Genomic DNA, 18,256 nt, shown 5'->3' with positions numbered 1-18,256 from the left:
GCGAGTTCGCCGAATAGGCAAGAAGTAGTTCAGTTCCTACCTCCCCCGCGGCGTACACGTTCCGCACATCCAAGTTCCTCCTTTTTATTTTCTTGACAACGGTTGTTCCGTGCCCAGCTGTTGCGCAACAACGCTCTGAGCAGGAAAAAAAAAATAAATCCACGAGCGACACAAGAATCCAGGAGGCACCGCCCCTATTTTTGTCTCCTGTCAGCGGTTAGAAAGAAAGAACAGGCCACGCGAATAATATACTGCCGGGTCACGACTCTCCTCCCTCCTTGCTTTTCGTCTTCGAGCAACACCCTTTCCCTCGCTCGCAGCCCCTGTCATGAAAGTCCGGGGGGAAGTGGAAAGGGGGGACACAACTTCGTACGGGCACTGCTATACTACGGAAGAGTCTCTGCATTTATCGTAGTGTTTCTTTTCCTTGGTCGGCGCCCTCCTCTGTTGCCCGGACGATATCGACCGCGCGGAACACATAAGCGTCAGGCGGGACAGTCCGCAGACGCTTTCACGATTCGATGTCGCCGACACACGCGGGGTCCACGCGAGTGGCGGCCCAGTTCGCCCCTCTCCTATCGGACGCTGCCCGTCTCCTCGCACTCATCTGACTGAAAGGTAAGCAGTGGGCAGCCACCGGCGCTGCTGCATGGTAGTGGCTAGCGCGTCCGCTCCGACCGTCGGCCAGAGCTCGAATTAAACGGGCCTCGTGGGAATAGGTTTCTCTCTCGGTGACTACTAAGTGAGCGCGATGAATGCGGAACTTTCGTTGCGTCTGTGTCTTCTCGTGCGCGAACGGAATGAAAAAGAGCTGTGCAGCTGACAAGGCAGAGCAGATTTGTCGCATTTTTCTTCACTGCGAAGAAGGTTGTAGGTGTGCAACGCCTACATTCTGCAAATTCGTTCTATAAGAAAGCTATCAAGCATTCCAAAGTGTTGGAATGCAGATCAGGTACGCATGTACGAACAATAAAGAGTTAGGCGGACAATTGTCAGTAAACAGGATCTGTCCTTAGTGAATAGGAATCATGGGAAGATATCGAGGTCAAATAACTTTTTTTCCACCAATTTTTTTTCCTCGCTTCGAAGTCTTGTGGCGCTTGTAAACGAAATTTATAAAGCATCGTTTCGACGATTCAGGTTGAATTCTGCTCTAATGACAAGTGTCACCTCTTTTAAGTGCTACGGATAAAAAAACTCAGATATTTTCTGGCACAAATAAATTAAGTAAATTTGCCTTGCTTATGCCTCGGGATAAAAGCAGGGAAATTTCGTTTCCGTTTCGAAACTTCTAGAGTGAGTATGCTGCAAGAGCTGAAAGCAATGCGTGCACACCACGGAATTTTACTTCACCAATATATATTTTGGCACACAACTTTTAAGAAGGCGAATTCAAGTGTCAGTACCGCGAAGCAGCACGTTGCCAAAAATGCTGCGAATACTTGGTGTTGCGATGGCGAGCTGTTAATGGAAACCGCGGTTTCTGTACACATTGCAAATGATTTAGCCTCCTGATCACACTACCGGGTGGTTATACAGTTTCTATTATACTGCGTGTCTATAATGCGCATCGTCTTCAAGAAACTAATTTCTGCGAATGGATATATTTCCCTAAGGCGCTCGTGCGCACCTAAAATGGGCGCGGCACTACTTAGGTTCTCACGTTTCAACGCTATCAGACTTCTAGGTTCGCAAACAAATAAGTACGCATCTCCACCGGAGCAGTGTTTTTCGAACACAAGAAAAAACAAAGCAGTAAGAGGCAAGGGAACAGTACACGTCTCTGTTTTTGCGCAGGTTCAAACGCGCAAATGTGATGCGACTTGTTCTAAAAGAATATTTTTCGTTACCTCGGTATGTGAAAACCTACGGTCATTAGAGAGCAGCAGAACTTACAAAAGACACTCCACCAAATCGGATACTTGTAACTGCCTGCACCAGAATGTGTTGATGCATAAACCACTGCAAGCAGTTGCTAGTGAGGGTACAACAAAACTATATACGAACTGAGCTCGTTGGCAATGTAATTGCAAGCGCAAAGAAGAACCCCAAGACAATAGAGCACAGAAAGAGCAAAACATGATAGGGAACAAGGCGAAGAACATAGAATGAAGCAAAGAATGCACAGACTGAAGAAGAGCACACAGGGTGCGTTTATTCGTGTGCATTTGTGTCCTCTTTTGTCTTGTGGCTGTCATCCACTTTGCAAACAAGCTCCAATTATGCCGTGTGGAGAACCTGCGCATGGAGCAGCGCATGAGCGTTGCGCAAACGAAAGGAGGTAACCAGGGGCATCATGCGTCCTAAGAACGCTAAGAAAAGCTTCGCAGTACAAGACGTCGGGTTCATTCAAGCAGCCTTTACTGAAAAGACGAGTTTTAAGACGGCTGTAAGTAACGTTGTAACAGCTGCTTCAACAATTAAAAGGGCCACACGAATGTCAGCTTTTTTTACGTGAGCCACACCCGCAGACCAACAAACTGCTGCCACTTAACTCTCACCACTTTGTCTAATGCCGCTGTCGTGTCCACAGTGTTTGTCGCTGCAAATCAAGAGTGGCAAGTCAACGCTTGCTCTCAGGTGCAGAGACTTTCAGGAGTGCTGAAAAAGTATTTGCGTCGACACGTGTTGCTTGTTACATCCGATCATGAAGTTTTGAAAGCAACTCGTCAAAAAAACAAGTCTCGTTGCTAGCTCTATGTAACTGCGCTGTTTTCGGATCAAATGAAGAAACCCACAGCATCAAAAATGCGTTGCAGCCTGCGTCTTTTAAGTGTGAAAAATGCTGGAGAAGTTTTATAACATTTGATTCAGTGCGAAGCCCGTCAATGTATTCTAGCGCGAAAGTACAAATTTCTTCTTTTTTTTTTTCGCAAAGACTATTTTTACTGATTTTACATGCATGAATCACTGAGCTGAGGCATACACACGATCTGTGATTCAATCATTTTTCTTTTTTTTTTGTCGACACGCTACCGGATTAGTGCTGCGTAGAAGACGACGATGAGTGGGCAGTGCCGCGGGACGGAGCGCTCGGGCTAGGCACATACTCGGCGCATGCAGCCAAGAGACGGTTTTGCTAAGCTCTGAACGTCAGGATTAGTGCTTTCACACTAATAATTTATATTTTGTGGACGCATCTACATACCAAGCCTGTTAGGAAAATGCGGGACCCGAAAAGCAATGAATGAAGCATAAGTAGCGTTAAGCTGCTTAAAGCAGCATGACGCAAATGAAATGGGGTAACGAGCTTTTCAATGGATGAGCTCGATTTCGATGGCATTTAGTGGACCGTTCGTTGTGTAGAAAAAAAAAAATTCATGGTAGCTGGTAATCTGCAAAGTTGAGTCTTCACGTAAAAGAAAGCTAACAAAAACAACCCTGTGGTGCTAACCATTCAAAGCGGACCTGCGAAACACAAGGAATAAGTTGCAAATGCTACTTTTCCAGCCTTATTTAAATGTAGGGAATTAAGTACTACAAACCCACTGCACGGAGTTATGCTAAAGGAGAAAACGCACGTCAACGCGACTACAAATTAACGCTTTATTGCGCAAAAACCAACGTGTTGAAACGCTCTAATTTGCCGCAATCAAATGAATATAGGGATTAGCGGGCACAGCATGTAACACAGAAGAATAAATAATCTCGAAAAAACACTGCAAGGATCACTCATTTATGTTTTGCTGATCTACGTGCTCAGTTTGTAATTACTCCCCCCCCCCGCCCCTTATTCCTTGGATGTCATTTATAGTGCCGTTCGTTTTTATTGATTTTTCTTGCTCGTATTCTCCAAACTGGTATGTGCCGCTAATTGTATCTCCAGTCTCGGGAACTATTTTTTTTTTATACATTTCTTTGCTTCCCACCCTGCCAGCATCTGCAGGCGCGAATGGCTGCTGCATTAACTGCTATCTTCTCCCCCTCTTTGTACTATATTTCTTGCCCGCAGTATCGTGTAGATCAACACAAACACGAATAAAAAAAAAAACTGGCGCTTTATTACCATCCTGGCCCCGTCGTCCTACCCGTGCAATGCAAATTCTACGCTAATCATTTTACCGCACCACGGTTGCCTAGTGGTACTATAGCAACCACCTCGTACACGTGAAGTGGGTGATTCGACCCCTTTACAGCCAGGCACCCGCCTGTTTTCTAATGAGCACCAGCTTTTTTTCCGCAGCCAAGTGCTCGGTTTCTCAAGGCTGAAATGATTACAAAAATGGCCATTTAACCCCACTTCGAGCCGACCAAAAAACACTTTGGCCATGGCGCCCTTTGGACAAGCTGTCCTTACGCCATCAAAAACAAATCATCGCCACCATCACCACGGCATTCGTTTATGTCGCATATATATGTATGTAAAAATGTGCCTTGTTAAGCTGTGGCTCGACGCTGTTAATTCCGCGAGGAGCTGTCATAGGCACCTACGCTTGGTATCTACTCAAGCTGCTGTTGGGTTGCTTTCGCTAGACAGACAATGTGTATACTGATAGGAAATGAAAGGGGCTTCTCGCCTGCTTTTTCCTCTTCTCATTTTCTTCGTTCTCTTAATATTCTTCCTATTTTCACGAAGCGACTGATTACACTGATGGTTACCCCGGGGGATGTCCCTTAAAATGCTTCTCGCTGTAAAAAATTCTCATACTTTTTGCCCCACCGCGTCCATACCTAACAATTCTGGACAAAAGCATTTTTGAACGGGAAAGAGTTCATAACCGCAATTTTTTGACACATTGAAAGGTTTCACTATAATAGTCGATAAATCCGCAGATCTCCCGTCGACAGGCTTGCATTTTTTTGTTATTAAAGTTTTTGCTATCGTCAAAAGTGTTCCCCATTGGTTTTCTATGATGCGAGCGATGTCAAAACTTTAAAAGAAAGATTTTGTTACACATCGGAAGAATGAACCATTACCTTCAATATTTGCATACCAGTATCTTAAAATTTCCCAATATACAAAACGTTAGTCCAAGAATGTTGGGCATGGCGAGGGAACGAACAGCAGAAGTCGCACTGCATCCGCCACACGTGAGTGCACCCAGTGACATCAGCAAATAGAATACGTGACCACCAGTGGCACATTCCCAAGGGATCACACTCCACGGCATGCACGTCGCTTATGGCTCAAGCCCACTTCGGTACAACGTTCCCGGACCGCAGGTGAACGCACTGGTTTCCCCGAAGGTGGCCTCTGAAAAACAGTCATAATTTAAAGGAACACTGAGGACACCTTCATCTAATTATTGTACTCACTAAAAATAGAATTTTATGGCTATTTGTATGGATGTTTATGCGGGTGTTTCTATGGGAGATTCCATGGATGTCTGTCCAGCAGCAAAAGACGCACTTACTGCTGAGGAATATGGATTTCAATTTATTGTCTTCTCACTCTACGCCAACTCGTGACTTCAAAAGCGAAAAGGACTCCGTGATTCCCGTCTGGAAGTGAATGACGTAGGTGAAGTCTTGCCTCAGCGATCCGTGTAAAAATATATACTGAGGTTATCGCGTGATGTAGCTTGTGAAAATAGCCGATGGCGGCGACATTTCCATTTCTTTTGCCTTTGATGCTTCATAAAACCTCCATTTTTACGCGCTCCTTTTTTTTCTGCACTGTGAAGAATTCCCACATCACAGCCGCAGTTTTAAATGCGCAAGAGCCTTTGAGCAGAACGTGATCGTTGGAGTGGGTACCACTTGATGCAATGCTGCCAATAAGACACCCGTCCGGTGCCCGTCTTTTGACCTCTCACTTATAAAACGTACTTTTCGAATTTATTCTTAAATTAAGCCGCATAATTAATAACAGAGTTGAAAGAGGTTTACGATCACCAGCTGAACGAAAAGACGCCTGTAGATAAGCAGAAGTTCTGCTACTGGTACATGTGTTGTATTCAGCTTTGCACCCTAGAAAACGCACGCTGCCTAGAAGCCGCATTTTTGGGGAGAAATCGGGTTCAACCCGAATTTTCGACAAATCTGTTCAGGGTGAAGTAACTGCGGGTAAGATCTAGTTTTACCCGAGAACGAAGGATCCTAATTACATGCACCTTTGTACTGTCAGATGGCTTGTCTTTGGTTATTAGGCGTTCGTAAAGGGTACTGCTAAAACCTTGCAATTTTACTTTTATTCCCCCTATTTAAACGTCACCTTTAAGGTCCCAAGTAATTAGAGCAAGAAGTAAGGGCTTAACAAGCGAAAATAGCCAAAAAATACCGGACGTAGGTGCGCGTTTTATGGTTAGTAAAAAAAAAAAGATTTGTGACAGCACATTAAATCTGTAATAACGGGATTAGTGTGATGTGGACGAGTTAAGCACACGGCTTAATGAGTACAAAAAGATTTGAAAACTGAAAATATTTCCAGCTAGCAAACTGAAAATGCATACTTTATGGCATAATCACTGCGTGCAGAAATATAAGGCCGTGATGTTAGCATAGCTAACTTTTATTAATTGAGTTAATACATGTCTCTGAAATTATTTTTTGAACATCTCAGAAATATATTGCACAAAAGTTCCAATTCTCCGCGCACCTAAAACTTATGTTTTCGAGGTATGTCTGTGATCTCTTGCTCCTCGCTTTAGTCAAAAGGATAAAAGTCCTGTCAGCAACTGCCACACGAGGCTGACGTCCTACATCACCTATATATCACACCACTAACCAGACAAACCTAGTTCATTGTTGGCTTATTGGCAGTTATTGTTGGCTTACTGTTGACCAACCTTGTTCACTGTTAGTTCATTATTGACCTGGTTCTCGGCTTATTCAGGGTGCAATGCTTGGGAAATGGATCTTTGACCTCACCTTCAGCAAACAAAAATGCCTTGTACCATGCCGCTCTTTGGCCGCAGATGCCCTTGCACCAAAACAATTCACGATCATCATCATCATTGTCGGCTTTTACACAAAGAGGCACACTCCTCAGTGCCCTTTCTGACGTAGGTCTCAGAAAAGTAAGGAAAGCTTGAGAGCGAATCTGAGATAAAGGAAAGAAAGACGGCTCTATGGCAACAGGACGATCACGCAGACAGGAGACGCACTCTAGGTGGTCTTTTAAAAAGGCTGAAAACAGAAATTAGCGAGAAGTGAGAGTAAGAGCGCAGGGTAGGTGCTCTTCAAAAATTTTCCAGAGGTAGCAATTTGTCGGCTGGGACACACTCATAATTAAAGATCACGGAGAAGAAGACACGGCGGCGACCCGACATGCGCTGTAAAGCCAGGACAGACAAGTCAAGTCTGCGTCGCTTTGGCGCACAGCGTGCTAGAGAGAGGGAATTTTTTCGTTTCATGAATTAAATAGACTCCATTAAGTGAAGCTGGCGCTTTTAAGTTTGTGAGTCTCTTCCTCGTCATGTTTTGGTTTCTGAGTTGTTCTGCGCATACTACCCGTACAGTATTTTACTCTCGGGAGCGCGCATCTCAAAGCCACAGGGCAACTCCTTTAAATATATTTCTCCTTTTAAAGCAAGCGTCGTCTCATGCTATTTTTATATGCACTCTCTCTGAAAGCTTATTTCCTGCAATTTTAAAACATTTTGAAACATTTTTTTCATTCCGTTGAAAGAGTTCCGTTCTTTTAGCTCGCTTTTATGGCCGCATTAGCTATCCCCGTTGTTGAATGTAGCTCGGTTAGGTAGGCTTCCCTCTTAACCTCCTTTTTTATTTGTTTTTTTTTCCTCGCCACGCTTTCCAAGACTTCCGAGTTAGGCGCATCTTCAATCACTTTACCGCTTAGTCGTGTCCTGACCGTATTTCCGGATCCGCAGCCCTATACACTCTGCTCTTATACACAACGGGCCACTTTAAGCCTCTTTAGGTATTTTTCTCGGTACTCCTTAATCGGCAAGAAGAAAAGGAGTTTTTTGTCACGTATCTTAGCCCTCACTGGCCTTTTAGTTGTGTTCCCGTCCCGTTTATCTGCCGCCTACCATCCCCTGTTTCTTATGCACGTACACCACTCTTTTTCTTCCCTGGTCGTTCCCGTCGGGCAGAACAAAAACGCATGCGCTAAACCCTGTACTTTTCGGGTCACCTTTTGCGTCAGCGCGGAGCGAACAAAAGCAGCGAAAGCACTAAAAGTGGGCGTGTTCTACAAGGATTCCGGGTTTCATCAACGAGTAATGAACCCCTCGCTTTGCATAAAAGCTGCCTCGTGACCCCCTTTCCGTACGGCGCTTTCCTTATCACCTTTTTCATTCTTTTTTCTCTTCCTTCGTTCCTTTTTTGTAAGCTTTGCGCCCCCATCTCTCGCTCTCTCTCTGTTTCCTCGCGTTTTTTTTTTTTTAAGAAAAAATAAACCGAGCCCGATATAGGGTTCACCTGCCTGATCGGTTGCTGTCATGCGCTCCTCTAAAACCATGCAAAGAGGGAAGAAGGGGAAAAAATGAAGGTGCAATTCGATCCCGGGATGAATCTCGGGCCACGGCGTAGTTTTTCGAGCGTTCCGTGATGCCTTAAGAGGGGTTTCCCTATAAACCAATGTCCCCCCCCCCCTTCCCCCTTCCACTTTCCTTACTTGATTGCCCGTACAGGAATGGAACCGATGTCCCGATACGCGACTAAGCTATAGCTCTATCCGGCTTTAGGGGAGAGGGTTCCCTAGATGGGGAGTATAGGGAGGAGGGGGAGAGGAGGAAGGCCAGCGACCTGAGTTCCGGGCCATCGGTTCGAAAGCAGGGCGGAGAGCCGGGCCTTCCCCAAGTGGAGAACAGCGGCGATCGGCCCACATTAATCAAGAGCTCGCGGCGCTGGCACATCCGAGCCATTGCCTCCGCTCCTATACTACACGGCTGCCACAGCGCGCCGTGATTTAGTATTCGGGTCGACGCTGTGGGGGAATAGGCCTGGGCGTTCCTATAGGAGCCGATCACCGGGCCATACTTGACACAGCCGCTGCTGTCCTCCCCTTGTCCTTGCGTATATTTCTGGGTCATCGCTGTGACGGCTTCTTTTCTCGTTGTTTTTCTTCTCAGTCATTGTTTACGTTTTACTGCGAGCGGCGCATACGATTAGCGGTATGACAGATTTTCAAACCAACGCGAAAAATAAAACGATTAAACGTTGAGCTCCCTCAAAGATTTACTGGGCTCTAAAATATCTGCCCGAGATATGAACGTCGTGCGTCGTTGTCATGACGCCTTGCGAAACCCTGGTCTTCTGATTTTATTACAGCTTGTTCTTTGAACATAAGTGACGTTAAATTCAAACGTATGTAAATTTCATGCCGCGTATCTAAAAATCAAACTTTCGATTAATAGACCAGAGTGTTCATATGAGCTTGTTCGTGCTTTTTGGTCAAGCGATGGACAACGGGATAACAAAGAAAGCGATAAGGCAAAATGACAAGCAAGAACTACACGCGCGTAACATAACTGAGTTGTACTTCAAATTATTTTCCATTTATTTTTGCTGGAAACTTAAGCTAATGGTGTACTTGGTATCACTCGAATAGAACATTCAGCAGAGTCCAAATTATGTTTCACTTGTTTCTCAGCCAAAGCACGCATAGGGTCATTAAGCCCCTGTAGATGCTTTCTGTTTTCCCGCGCAACAAGCAGCAGTAAATAAACTCAACTCACGTACAAGCGAAACGAGTACAGCGAAACTTCCGGTGATAAGGAGTAACGTACTCTGCAGGCGAGCACTTTTAAAGAATGTTCTGCGGCCGATCAAGAACTTTCTAGAAAAGAGGCCACCGCCGTGCGTCCCCGGCGTAAACAGTTTCGGCCGTGCAAGTTCGCAGCGAGCTCTAGATAAGTCAGGAGGGCGTAATCACGTGGCGTGCACCTCGAAGCGACCCAGGGATCGACCACTTTAAGGCGGGGCTTTACCTTTGCTCTGGAGAATGGAAATGGCTCGACCGACTGCGGCCGAAAGCAGGCGCACGCAAGGTCAACCGCCACCAATCGATGCCGCGACCAGCAGCAGCGCAGACTATAGCTCAAGCGAACTCGGCAATCCAGTGTTCGATGTGGTGACAGGGCAGGTCTCGATTGTCGCCGGAGCCATTGCTCAACGCTCAGCTACAGACATTTTTTTTCCCCCGTTTTTCTTAGAACACCGCAAAGGCAGTCACGCTCGCGTACGTCTAATAAAAGATTCGGTAGAGAAAGTGAGGACAAGTATCTCGTTAACCGCAGTTAGGAATACGTAAACCACCTACACTCTAAACACGAATACGCGTATAAGGGAGTAAAAAGGGCAGTAAGTTATCTTCTAACGCAGGAAGTGTGTTAGAGGACAGTTTACTCCCTCACTACTCCTTTCTGTATAGAGTGTACTCTTGTTTCTGTTCCTTTTTTATGACAAGATTACGCGACACGGTGCGAGATACAGGCGCTAAATATACAATTCTAACACATTTTATACGCTTAACTAAACGCAACTATACCTTGTGGGCTCGTGCACATGCTTAAGCCCTTGCCTCTTTACGTGACGGCCTGAACCAGTTTGCGGGCGTTGTCCCCAAATTAGCGCTACTTGTAGTAATTAAAGTTGGAGTTGAAAGACAGCTGTAAGAGATCATTGCGCTTGATAGTTGCCGTCTATCGTTATTTTAATTACCATGCGGCTTTACCCCTTCGAGCAAAAAATTCTGCGCTTATGAAACTCTGCCGCGGTAGCTATTGAAATGCATTAGCGACGCTTCGTATACTTATTCTAGTGCAGATCTTAGCTATTTGGCCGATATTGCGCGATGTGAAGCATGTATCGTACCAGCAGCAACCATTATTCTAATAATGCATGCAGCACAGAACGCATGGTGCCCATTCATGCTGCCATTTTCAACCACCCCTGCGCCCTGATCTTATCATGACCCTTGGCTGTAGCTCCCCCGGCCAGCATCGATTATTACTGCCCGCCCTGCTTCGCCAGACAATTGGAGCGCTATATGGCAAAGTTCAGAAGCCCACTTTTGTCAGGCAACCAATATTTACGAATTACTTACAATAGTTGTTTTTGATCCAAGCAAGGAAAATTCAACTCGAAGAATTTACCTGCAATTATGCTAATCATCCAATTAAATTCATCCTTGTTAGGCTTCATCAATCTGCCCATTCTAGTACCAAAAGAAGGAACTATAGTCTTTCTGTCGGAACTTAATAGGTACTCCAATACATTAATATAATAGATACTTAACATTTTTTTGTTAGCTGAGATTCCTATGCAGCGAATTGCCAGTTCCTCGTGCCGACCAAACGCTCAATTATGCTAATTACAATATAATGCAGTATAACAAAACTTTGTGAGCATTATTAGGATACCGAATAAAATAAGAATATATACACCAATTTCTTCGACGTCTCTCCGCGCCCACCTTTTCTACCAATAAGACACCCTATAGAAACCAATTTACTGCTTTATTGGCGCTCTAATCAGTTGATTAATCCGCGTTACGAACGATACCAATTACGCAACAATTTAAACGCGCACTCATTCTACGAGAAGAAAGTAGTTAAATAGGCTTTGCTTCAACGGCTTTCGAGCCGGGATAGACGGACATGATTTTTGATAATTCTTTGCTGACAATGAGGTCACCTACCTGTATTCCCTAAAGAAAGGAACTGCTCACCCTTGGGCCCAGAGGCTAAACGTTTGCAATTTTTTAGATGTTAATAAAGGCGTTTTATTATTGTTTCATTACTATTCGGTTAAATAGAGTTTGCAACCAGGCATAGCGGAGAGAGGAAAGTATCGAATGATAGGTCTGATCTACTCCTGTATTGAAACCAGCGGAACTACTCGCATTTGCTGCACGAGATTTTCGTTTTGTATGCAATGCTTCATGAGCGAGTGAAACTGTGGAAACCCCGACAACCGTGTGCGAATGAGATAGTAAAAATTTTTAAATGTTTTCATTTTCTCGTCTTTGAGGTACTTAGCCAGTAGCCAAGATGAACTATTCGTTGAAAGTTTTCTCAGCTAAGGAACAAGCTGTAATCACTGCCATTTTCCACTTTTTTTTTCCAGATTAAAAAAAAAAAGCGGACTTCTGAAAAGGCCTTTCCACGACTTCAGCACCTGTCATCAGTGTTCAGTCGAAATCTCACTATTTCCCACGATAGTTTTTTTGCCACGTGCCCTGAACACGCGCCATGTTAAGTCAGCAATTATGCTAGAAAAACGATAACGACAAAACAAACGCTTTATTTTCGCCATTCAATATCCGGAGCTTATGTGCCGTGAAAGGAATAATGACTTCACGTGTGCCATATAGAGTTTTTTTTTTTTTTTGCAGTGTTTCATGCTGTATGTTCATATCGTATGCTATGTGAAGATTACTGCGAATTCGTGAAAACTTAATCGTAATTCTGGCTGCCACATGCAGTACGCCATATGAGAGACGACCGCTTGACGATTAGGCGCAATGCATAAATGCTAAGCAAAAAAAAATGGCAAAACACAACATGTGCGCACCATGTACGTAAAGCGAATTGTATGGATTTCCTCCTTAATGTCTCGAATCGTTTTCGTCAATTTTTCTTTCATACAGTGTTATTCGCTAGCAAGATGAAAAATGACTGAACATACATAAGCGATGAAGAGCGACTCTTTAGTAATAAGTTTTTTTTAAATGTATACTGAATGTTTATATGTCTGTTACCTTTTATGACAAAAACCTTTCTGTTCTAAAAAACTGGCGGGCTCGTACTCGGCTTCTTTCTTTATTCAATGCTGCAGAGAAGAAGTTAGATCAGTTGATGTGCTTTCCACTGCCACGAAAAGTTTGTTATATGAGTCCGACTTAATCTACAGAAACTTCTACCAAAAACTCAAGCCCTGCAAATAAATAGCAGACCGTCAACAAGCCCGGAAGTCAAATGAATCGGAAAATTAGTGTTCACGTTGAGACAAATGTGGTGCGACAGGAAAACAGATTAACTTCAGCAGTGGCACAAATGTGACTCGTTACAGAAAAAACGGAGCCTGAAAAAAAAAAAAAAGTCACTAATACCACGCTGTACAAGTCACGCTCGCAACAAACTCACTATTTCCCCTCAAAACAAAACGTCCCGCATAAATTAGAAGTCTACGAAAAGATGGGAGAAGAATTACTGAGTTTGAAATTCGAAATAAACTTGTGGAGGTGCGGTGCAGCAAATTATAACCCACAATACTGCGAAGAAAAAAAATTCAATTCACAGACGGTTTTAACATTGCGTTATGCGAGATCCAGCGACAAGAGTTGGCGATTTTAAATGCAGTATTGTGCATTTATTATTATTTTTCGTCTTCCGTGGTCTTCTACATTGCGTACCGACCACTCATAGTGTCGCGTTCCAACGAAATCATGCGTGACATCATCGCTTGATGACCAATCCGCGAGACGCGTTACGTCAACGTCGCAGAATTCAGAAACTTACTCTTACCAGCTATCGCAGTAAAAGGTTGAAGTATATCACGTCATCTGCGCTGGACGAAAATGGCGTCAAGTATACCTTTAACGACGTGATGCGTGGAACTACTGTTGGCATGTCCGCAAATTTTTCTTTTTAAGGGCACAATAACGGAAGAGCTACAGCCGTCGCAATCAAACGACTTCGCCACCCTTCTCTCTCTCGTGCCCGCTTCAATTTTGTTTCTTTCACCCGTCCGGTCATCGTTGCGTTACGTTGCGTCACGTCCGGTCGGCGTCAACGTTACGAGATCTCAACGTTTCGAAACATTCAGATCTCGTTTTCAATCTCGGTTAGCACCACAGCCTCTTCTACGTTACAAACCTAACCAGACGGACATCCGTCAAAGATGCTCACGTCCAAGTTTTTTTTTTTTTTCGCTTTTTGCTTCCAGGTGTCGCGGTATTAATGAAACACAATTACCAGTATTTTAGGGCAGATACTGAAACGTGCGAGCTGCTTTCGGACGAGAAGGTGTGCCCGCGTTCGCGGTAGAGGAAGAAGAAATGAACGATGCGAACGACAAGCGATGGGCAATGATAGTATCATACCATACAGAGGCATAAATGAATCGGGACAGGAAACTAAAATGTACGTTCTTTTTTTTGTGTGTGTCAAAATGAACGGCGTGGCGAAAAAAAGGCGAGAACAGGCATAAGAAGAGACGTCTTCCGTCACTCGCCCATGAATTCGCTGCAGCGTTGCAGTGAAGTCTTGGGTGCCAGCGTAGAGGATAAGGAGGTTGGCTTCGTCAAACGACAGCACGAATAGGCTTGGATTTTAATTTCACTCGCCTTTCACGGCGAGCATATTTGCAATATTTTGCAGGTACGATCATAGCGACCCGATCTATACACTAGCTTACTTATTTTAAATGTCCGAACCTGGTCAGGGGCCTTTTTACTCCACTGACTCCCACACCCAACTATTGGAGTGAACGGGTAGAGGGTGAGCATGATCTCTCCACGTGGACCACGTCATATGCGGCAAGATTTTCAACTGAGCACCTATTTAGTATGAGATGCATCGTTATGTCTACAGACAAAAAAAAAAAGGGACAGAAGGATATAAAAAAAAAAGAAACTTGATCAGTACTTCTTATAATGATGTCACACGTGTACATTAAGCGCGAGGTCAAAAGTAATTAAAGCCATCGTCGAACTCAATCATAACCAAACGCTAGTGAAAGAGCTCGGTTAAGAACAACTGAGTCCGCTTTTCATCGATTCGACCGAAATCCGGGAAAAGAGGAGCGTGTAATTACATGCTAGCCTGAGAATCATGTTCAGTCAATGCCGAAACTGCACACCTTTTTTAATGCGCCCTGGCTCTTTACAAATGTGTCGGCAAACTTCGCACGAAGTGATTAAGACAGCTGCAAAGTATTGTGTAAGTTAAGCTGTGGGTCTAATTTACCGGAGGCAAAATATTGTTGCAGGTTCTAAAGTCTGGAAGTCGCCACGCAGCTGGCATGGGCTGTGGCGGCAGCAGCCATGCAACGCTTCCGCTGGATGTCGTCGTAAGTGAGCACACATGTCTACTAAAACTAAGCACAACCTGAACAGAGTGCGCTGTCTTGTGGGTGTGTTGCAGGGTCGAGCTCTGAGAGATGAGTGCTGTTGAGGGCAGTGTGCACTAATGTCGTAAGGGGGATTAACTGGCAGGTCAGTGTTGATGGTGAGAATTAGTCATCCAACTCCCAACTCACCCAGAGGAAGTACATATAATGCAAGCAGTATAGACAAGTTTGGCACCATATCATATCTTCTGAGTGCAATTTTCGGTTCGTAAATTTTAAAGCAAAAGTCTACTTGCAAATCTACTCTTCTGCACTTAAGTATGAAGCATGAAGCGAACGTACCCCCTGCCTCGTGAAATTTTTTCTCATGACATGCGCATCATTTCCAAAGAACACAGTAATCTCATTTCTATGACCATGCAGCTGTGTATCTCCTACATTGCCTTGATATCTCCGGCTATGCAGTAAATACGAAGTTCCCCCAGTTTGATGCTCTGTGACTTGTAAATTGAGGACAAAAATATTTTAAAAGGCAGTGATAGAAGTTTATCAAAAAGCATTCTTCTATCCTTTCATGACGTTCACCGACAGCTAGGGCTAACACATCATGTTTTCTGTTTTTTTTTTTTTTTTTGTAACAGGTCACATATCCTCATAAGGACACTGTGGCAGAGATGGTGAAGCCTCAGCAAAACTCTTACGTGCCTCATAACGAAACAACTACTGTGGCTCAGGTATGTTCCATGCTAAGCAAAATACGACCGCTATGTCGATGCAGGGTCCTACACTGTAAGGTCTCTACAACTGTACAAATACAAACGTGTTGTCTTTCTAGCCACGCATGAAAGACAGAACGCGACTGCGTATGGCGGGCATGGCAAGTCTATAGTCAGATACAACTCAAGAAAAAAGCGGACTTTCCCTGCCAAAGCATCCCCTTCCAGCCAGTGGCGTCAGCCGATTTTCATGAACCTGGAAGTGTGACAATGCAGGGAGGAGATTATCCTGTACAATGAAGGGAGGGTACTATGCCCTTCCACCTACCACTGCCTGCATTGCAACGCTAGTAGGTTCATGAGAATCGGCCGACGTTATTGGCTGGAACGGGCCTTCTGATGAGGAAAAGCCGCTTTTTTCTTGAGTTGTATCCGACTACAGCTAAGGCACCGAACATTCTCTCTCAAGAACCGGAGAAGAATCTTCGCTGACCACCAGTCACGCACAATCTTTTCTCGGCATCTGAAAGTTGTACAAGCGATAGCACAGCGTGTACGAAAGCTCAAAATTGTTCTAAGCGATACTGTTTTATAGGAAACGTTTCTTCCGCGTCGCGAACAGGTTGCTTCGAAGAGTATGACTTTCCCTCCGGAAGCACTGACCAAAAGTGACAGGCCTTCTTATTAAGCGGTGCTTAAAATGATTACAGTGGCAAGTGTCGCGCAATCTTTAGTTGAAGTTTGTAACAACATACAGCACACAACGCGTCATCATTTGCCAGAAAATAAGACGACCAGCGCGGGGAAGGCAGCTGCTTATTATTAGTGGGCACTGGTGTTTACTTGCACGGCTTGGCCTCGTGGCTCATTACTTGTTTGCTTCAAGTGTAGCCGCTGCCAGAAGAGGCCGCTTGCTCGGCGTTCTGCGCAGCCTCTCTTGTCAACGTTCCTAACACAATATTAAGGCTTCTGTGGCTGTCGCTCTTTTTATGTTCTCACATTCCTTAGCTCATTCGTCCATGTTCTGACGGACGCACGTGAAGACAGTCTATGGAGTAAGTCAGAGTTTCCGCCAGTTATGCAAGGTATAGATTAAAGGCAGGAAGAACAAGATGCCACAGTCCAAACGCATAGACGTTTGTTTCTCGTGCATAAAAGCAAACCACATCTGGTTGACCACATGGGAAGGAGGGGAATTGGCTCTTAACGAAAAAAGAAGGCACAGAAATAGTGTAAAAAAAAAAACAAGAAATAGAATACCGCCACATGAACCAGGGAACGCGCACGCCATTTAGAACTTTAGAGTTCCCTTTTGCTATTTTGAGCCCTCTAACTGGTTTCTTAAAAGTTCCAGTTCGTTCCGGGTTCTTTCCGGTTCTTTCGACTATTCAATTTTTCATTATGCAGGTCTACTCTTGGAGCAAGATATTTTGCTTTATTGTCCGGAACAAGAGGTTGAACGGTGAAACGAACAACTTGAGAAACGTGGACAGCACTGTGCACGACTGTTCTAGAAATATTCTAGCTAGAGTATGCTGAAGCGCGCGCTGACAGTGGACGTCAACTGCAACCCGATCTCCCGTCCGCAGGTGACGCAGCCAACGCAACCCGCCAAAGACCCAGAGCCCGTGGACGAATCACCCTCGGGGACCACGGAGGAGCCGATCGCGGCCGAGTGGCTGCACGCGTACGTGCAACATGAGCGGCGCATCCAGCAGCTGGAGCACCGGCGAACACTCCAGTGTTACCAGATCAAGCTCGACCAGCTGCGGCAGCTGGAAGTTACCGCCGCCAACCTGGAGAACGACCGGCAGAGGCTGGCGCAGAAAATGTGAGCAGTGCGGCGCACATCTAACCGCTACACATAGAGGGCGCGGGCGTAGGTTTTCTAAACTTGACGGTGAGAAAAAACCCTCAGTAAGAAACAGTCAACTACAGCGAAATGAGATGTGTTTTGACGTTAGGAGCAGATAGCAAAAGTAGAAAGGGAAAAGGCAGTTAGACTTGAAAGAGGAGATCATGAAGGGAAAGACGCAGCAACTGCCTCTCTCTGTGTAGACACCTACAACTTCGCTGCGAGGAAAAAGATCAATAGTTTGAAAATGGGGACAGCAAAAGGAGACACAGGAACTAAGTCTGGTTGGCTGCACCACGGGGAAAGTCGGGGACAGAAAGGAGTCAAATGTAAATAACAAGAAATAAGAAGTCAGAATAAGTTGGACGGTAAAAGAAAAACGCAAGTAGAGAGAACCTATTTCTTGTGAACAGGCCACCGGGCACCACATGGTAAATGGTTCCCCAGGCCATTTGGTCTAGTGTACCGCAGCACAGAATTAGTTTTAAAAGTAAATAGTCTGGGTCGCCAGGACCCAAGAACTCGTAAACAGCACTTTCGTTTCTCCGAAATAAGCATGCTGAAAGTAGCTGTGCAATCATTTTTCTCTTTCGGACATAAGATTAATAATTTCTCTAAGAAAACTCCTTTGCGCTCGTACAAAGTAAACATGGAAACGTTGGCTGCGGGCGCACAACTGTTCATACGAGGTCTGTTAGAAAAGTATCCGACTTTATTTTTTTTTTTTTTGCGAACACCTGATGGATATGAAACAAGCGCGCTT

General features: G+C 44.8%; 1 protein-coding gene across 3 annotated transcripts in view; it reads left to right on the top strand.

Annotated features, from left to right (window-relative positions):
* The first annotated feature begins 516 nt into the window (after positions 1-516).
* synr (BH3-only protein sayonara) overlaps positions 517-18,256 on the top strand; it is a 42,732-nt gene continuing 24,992 nt past the window's right edge. For all 3 annotated transcript variants that reach the window (XM_089549173.1, XM_089549172.1, XM_089549174.1), the window contains exons 1-4: positions 517-618; positions 14,842-14,922; positions 15,564-15,656; positions 17,228-17,469. In XM_089549173.1, the coding sequence (XP_089405299.1) occupies positions 14,875-14,922; positions 15,564-15,656; positions 17,228-17,469 (383 nt within the window). In that variant the 5' untranslated portion in view covers positions 517-618; positions 14,842-14,874. The remainder of the gene's footprint in view (positions 619-14,841; positions 14,923-15,563; positions 15,657-17,227; positions 17,470-18,256) is intronic.

Source organism: Amblyomma mixtum, chromosome 6 (genome assembly GCF_055824585.1).
Source record: "Amblyomma mixtum isolate Tamu chromosome 6, ASM5582458v1, whole genome shotgun sequence".
NCBI classification, from domain to species: Eukaryota; Metazoa; Arthropoda; class Arachnida; order Ixodida; family Ixodidae; genus Amblyomma; species Amblyomma mixtum.
The sequence above is the reverse complement of the archived record's forward strand: the minus strand, read 5'-3'. Positions and strand labels throughout refer to the sequence as shown.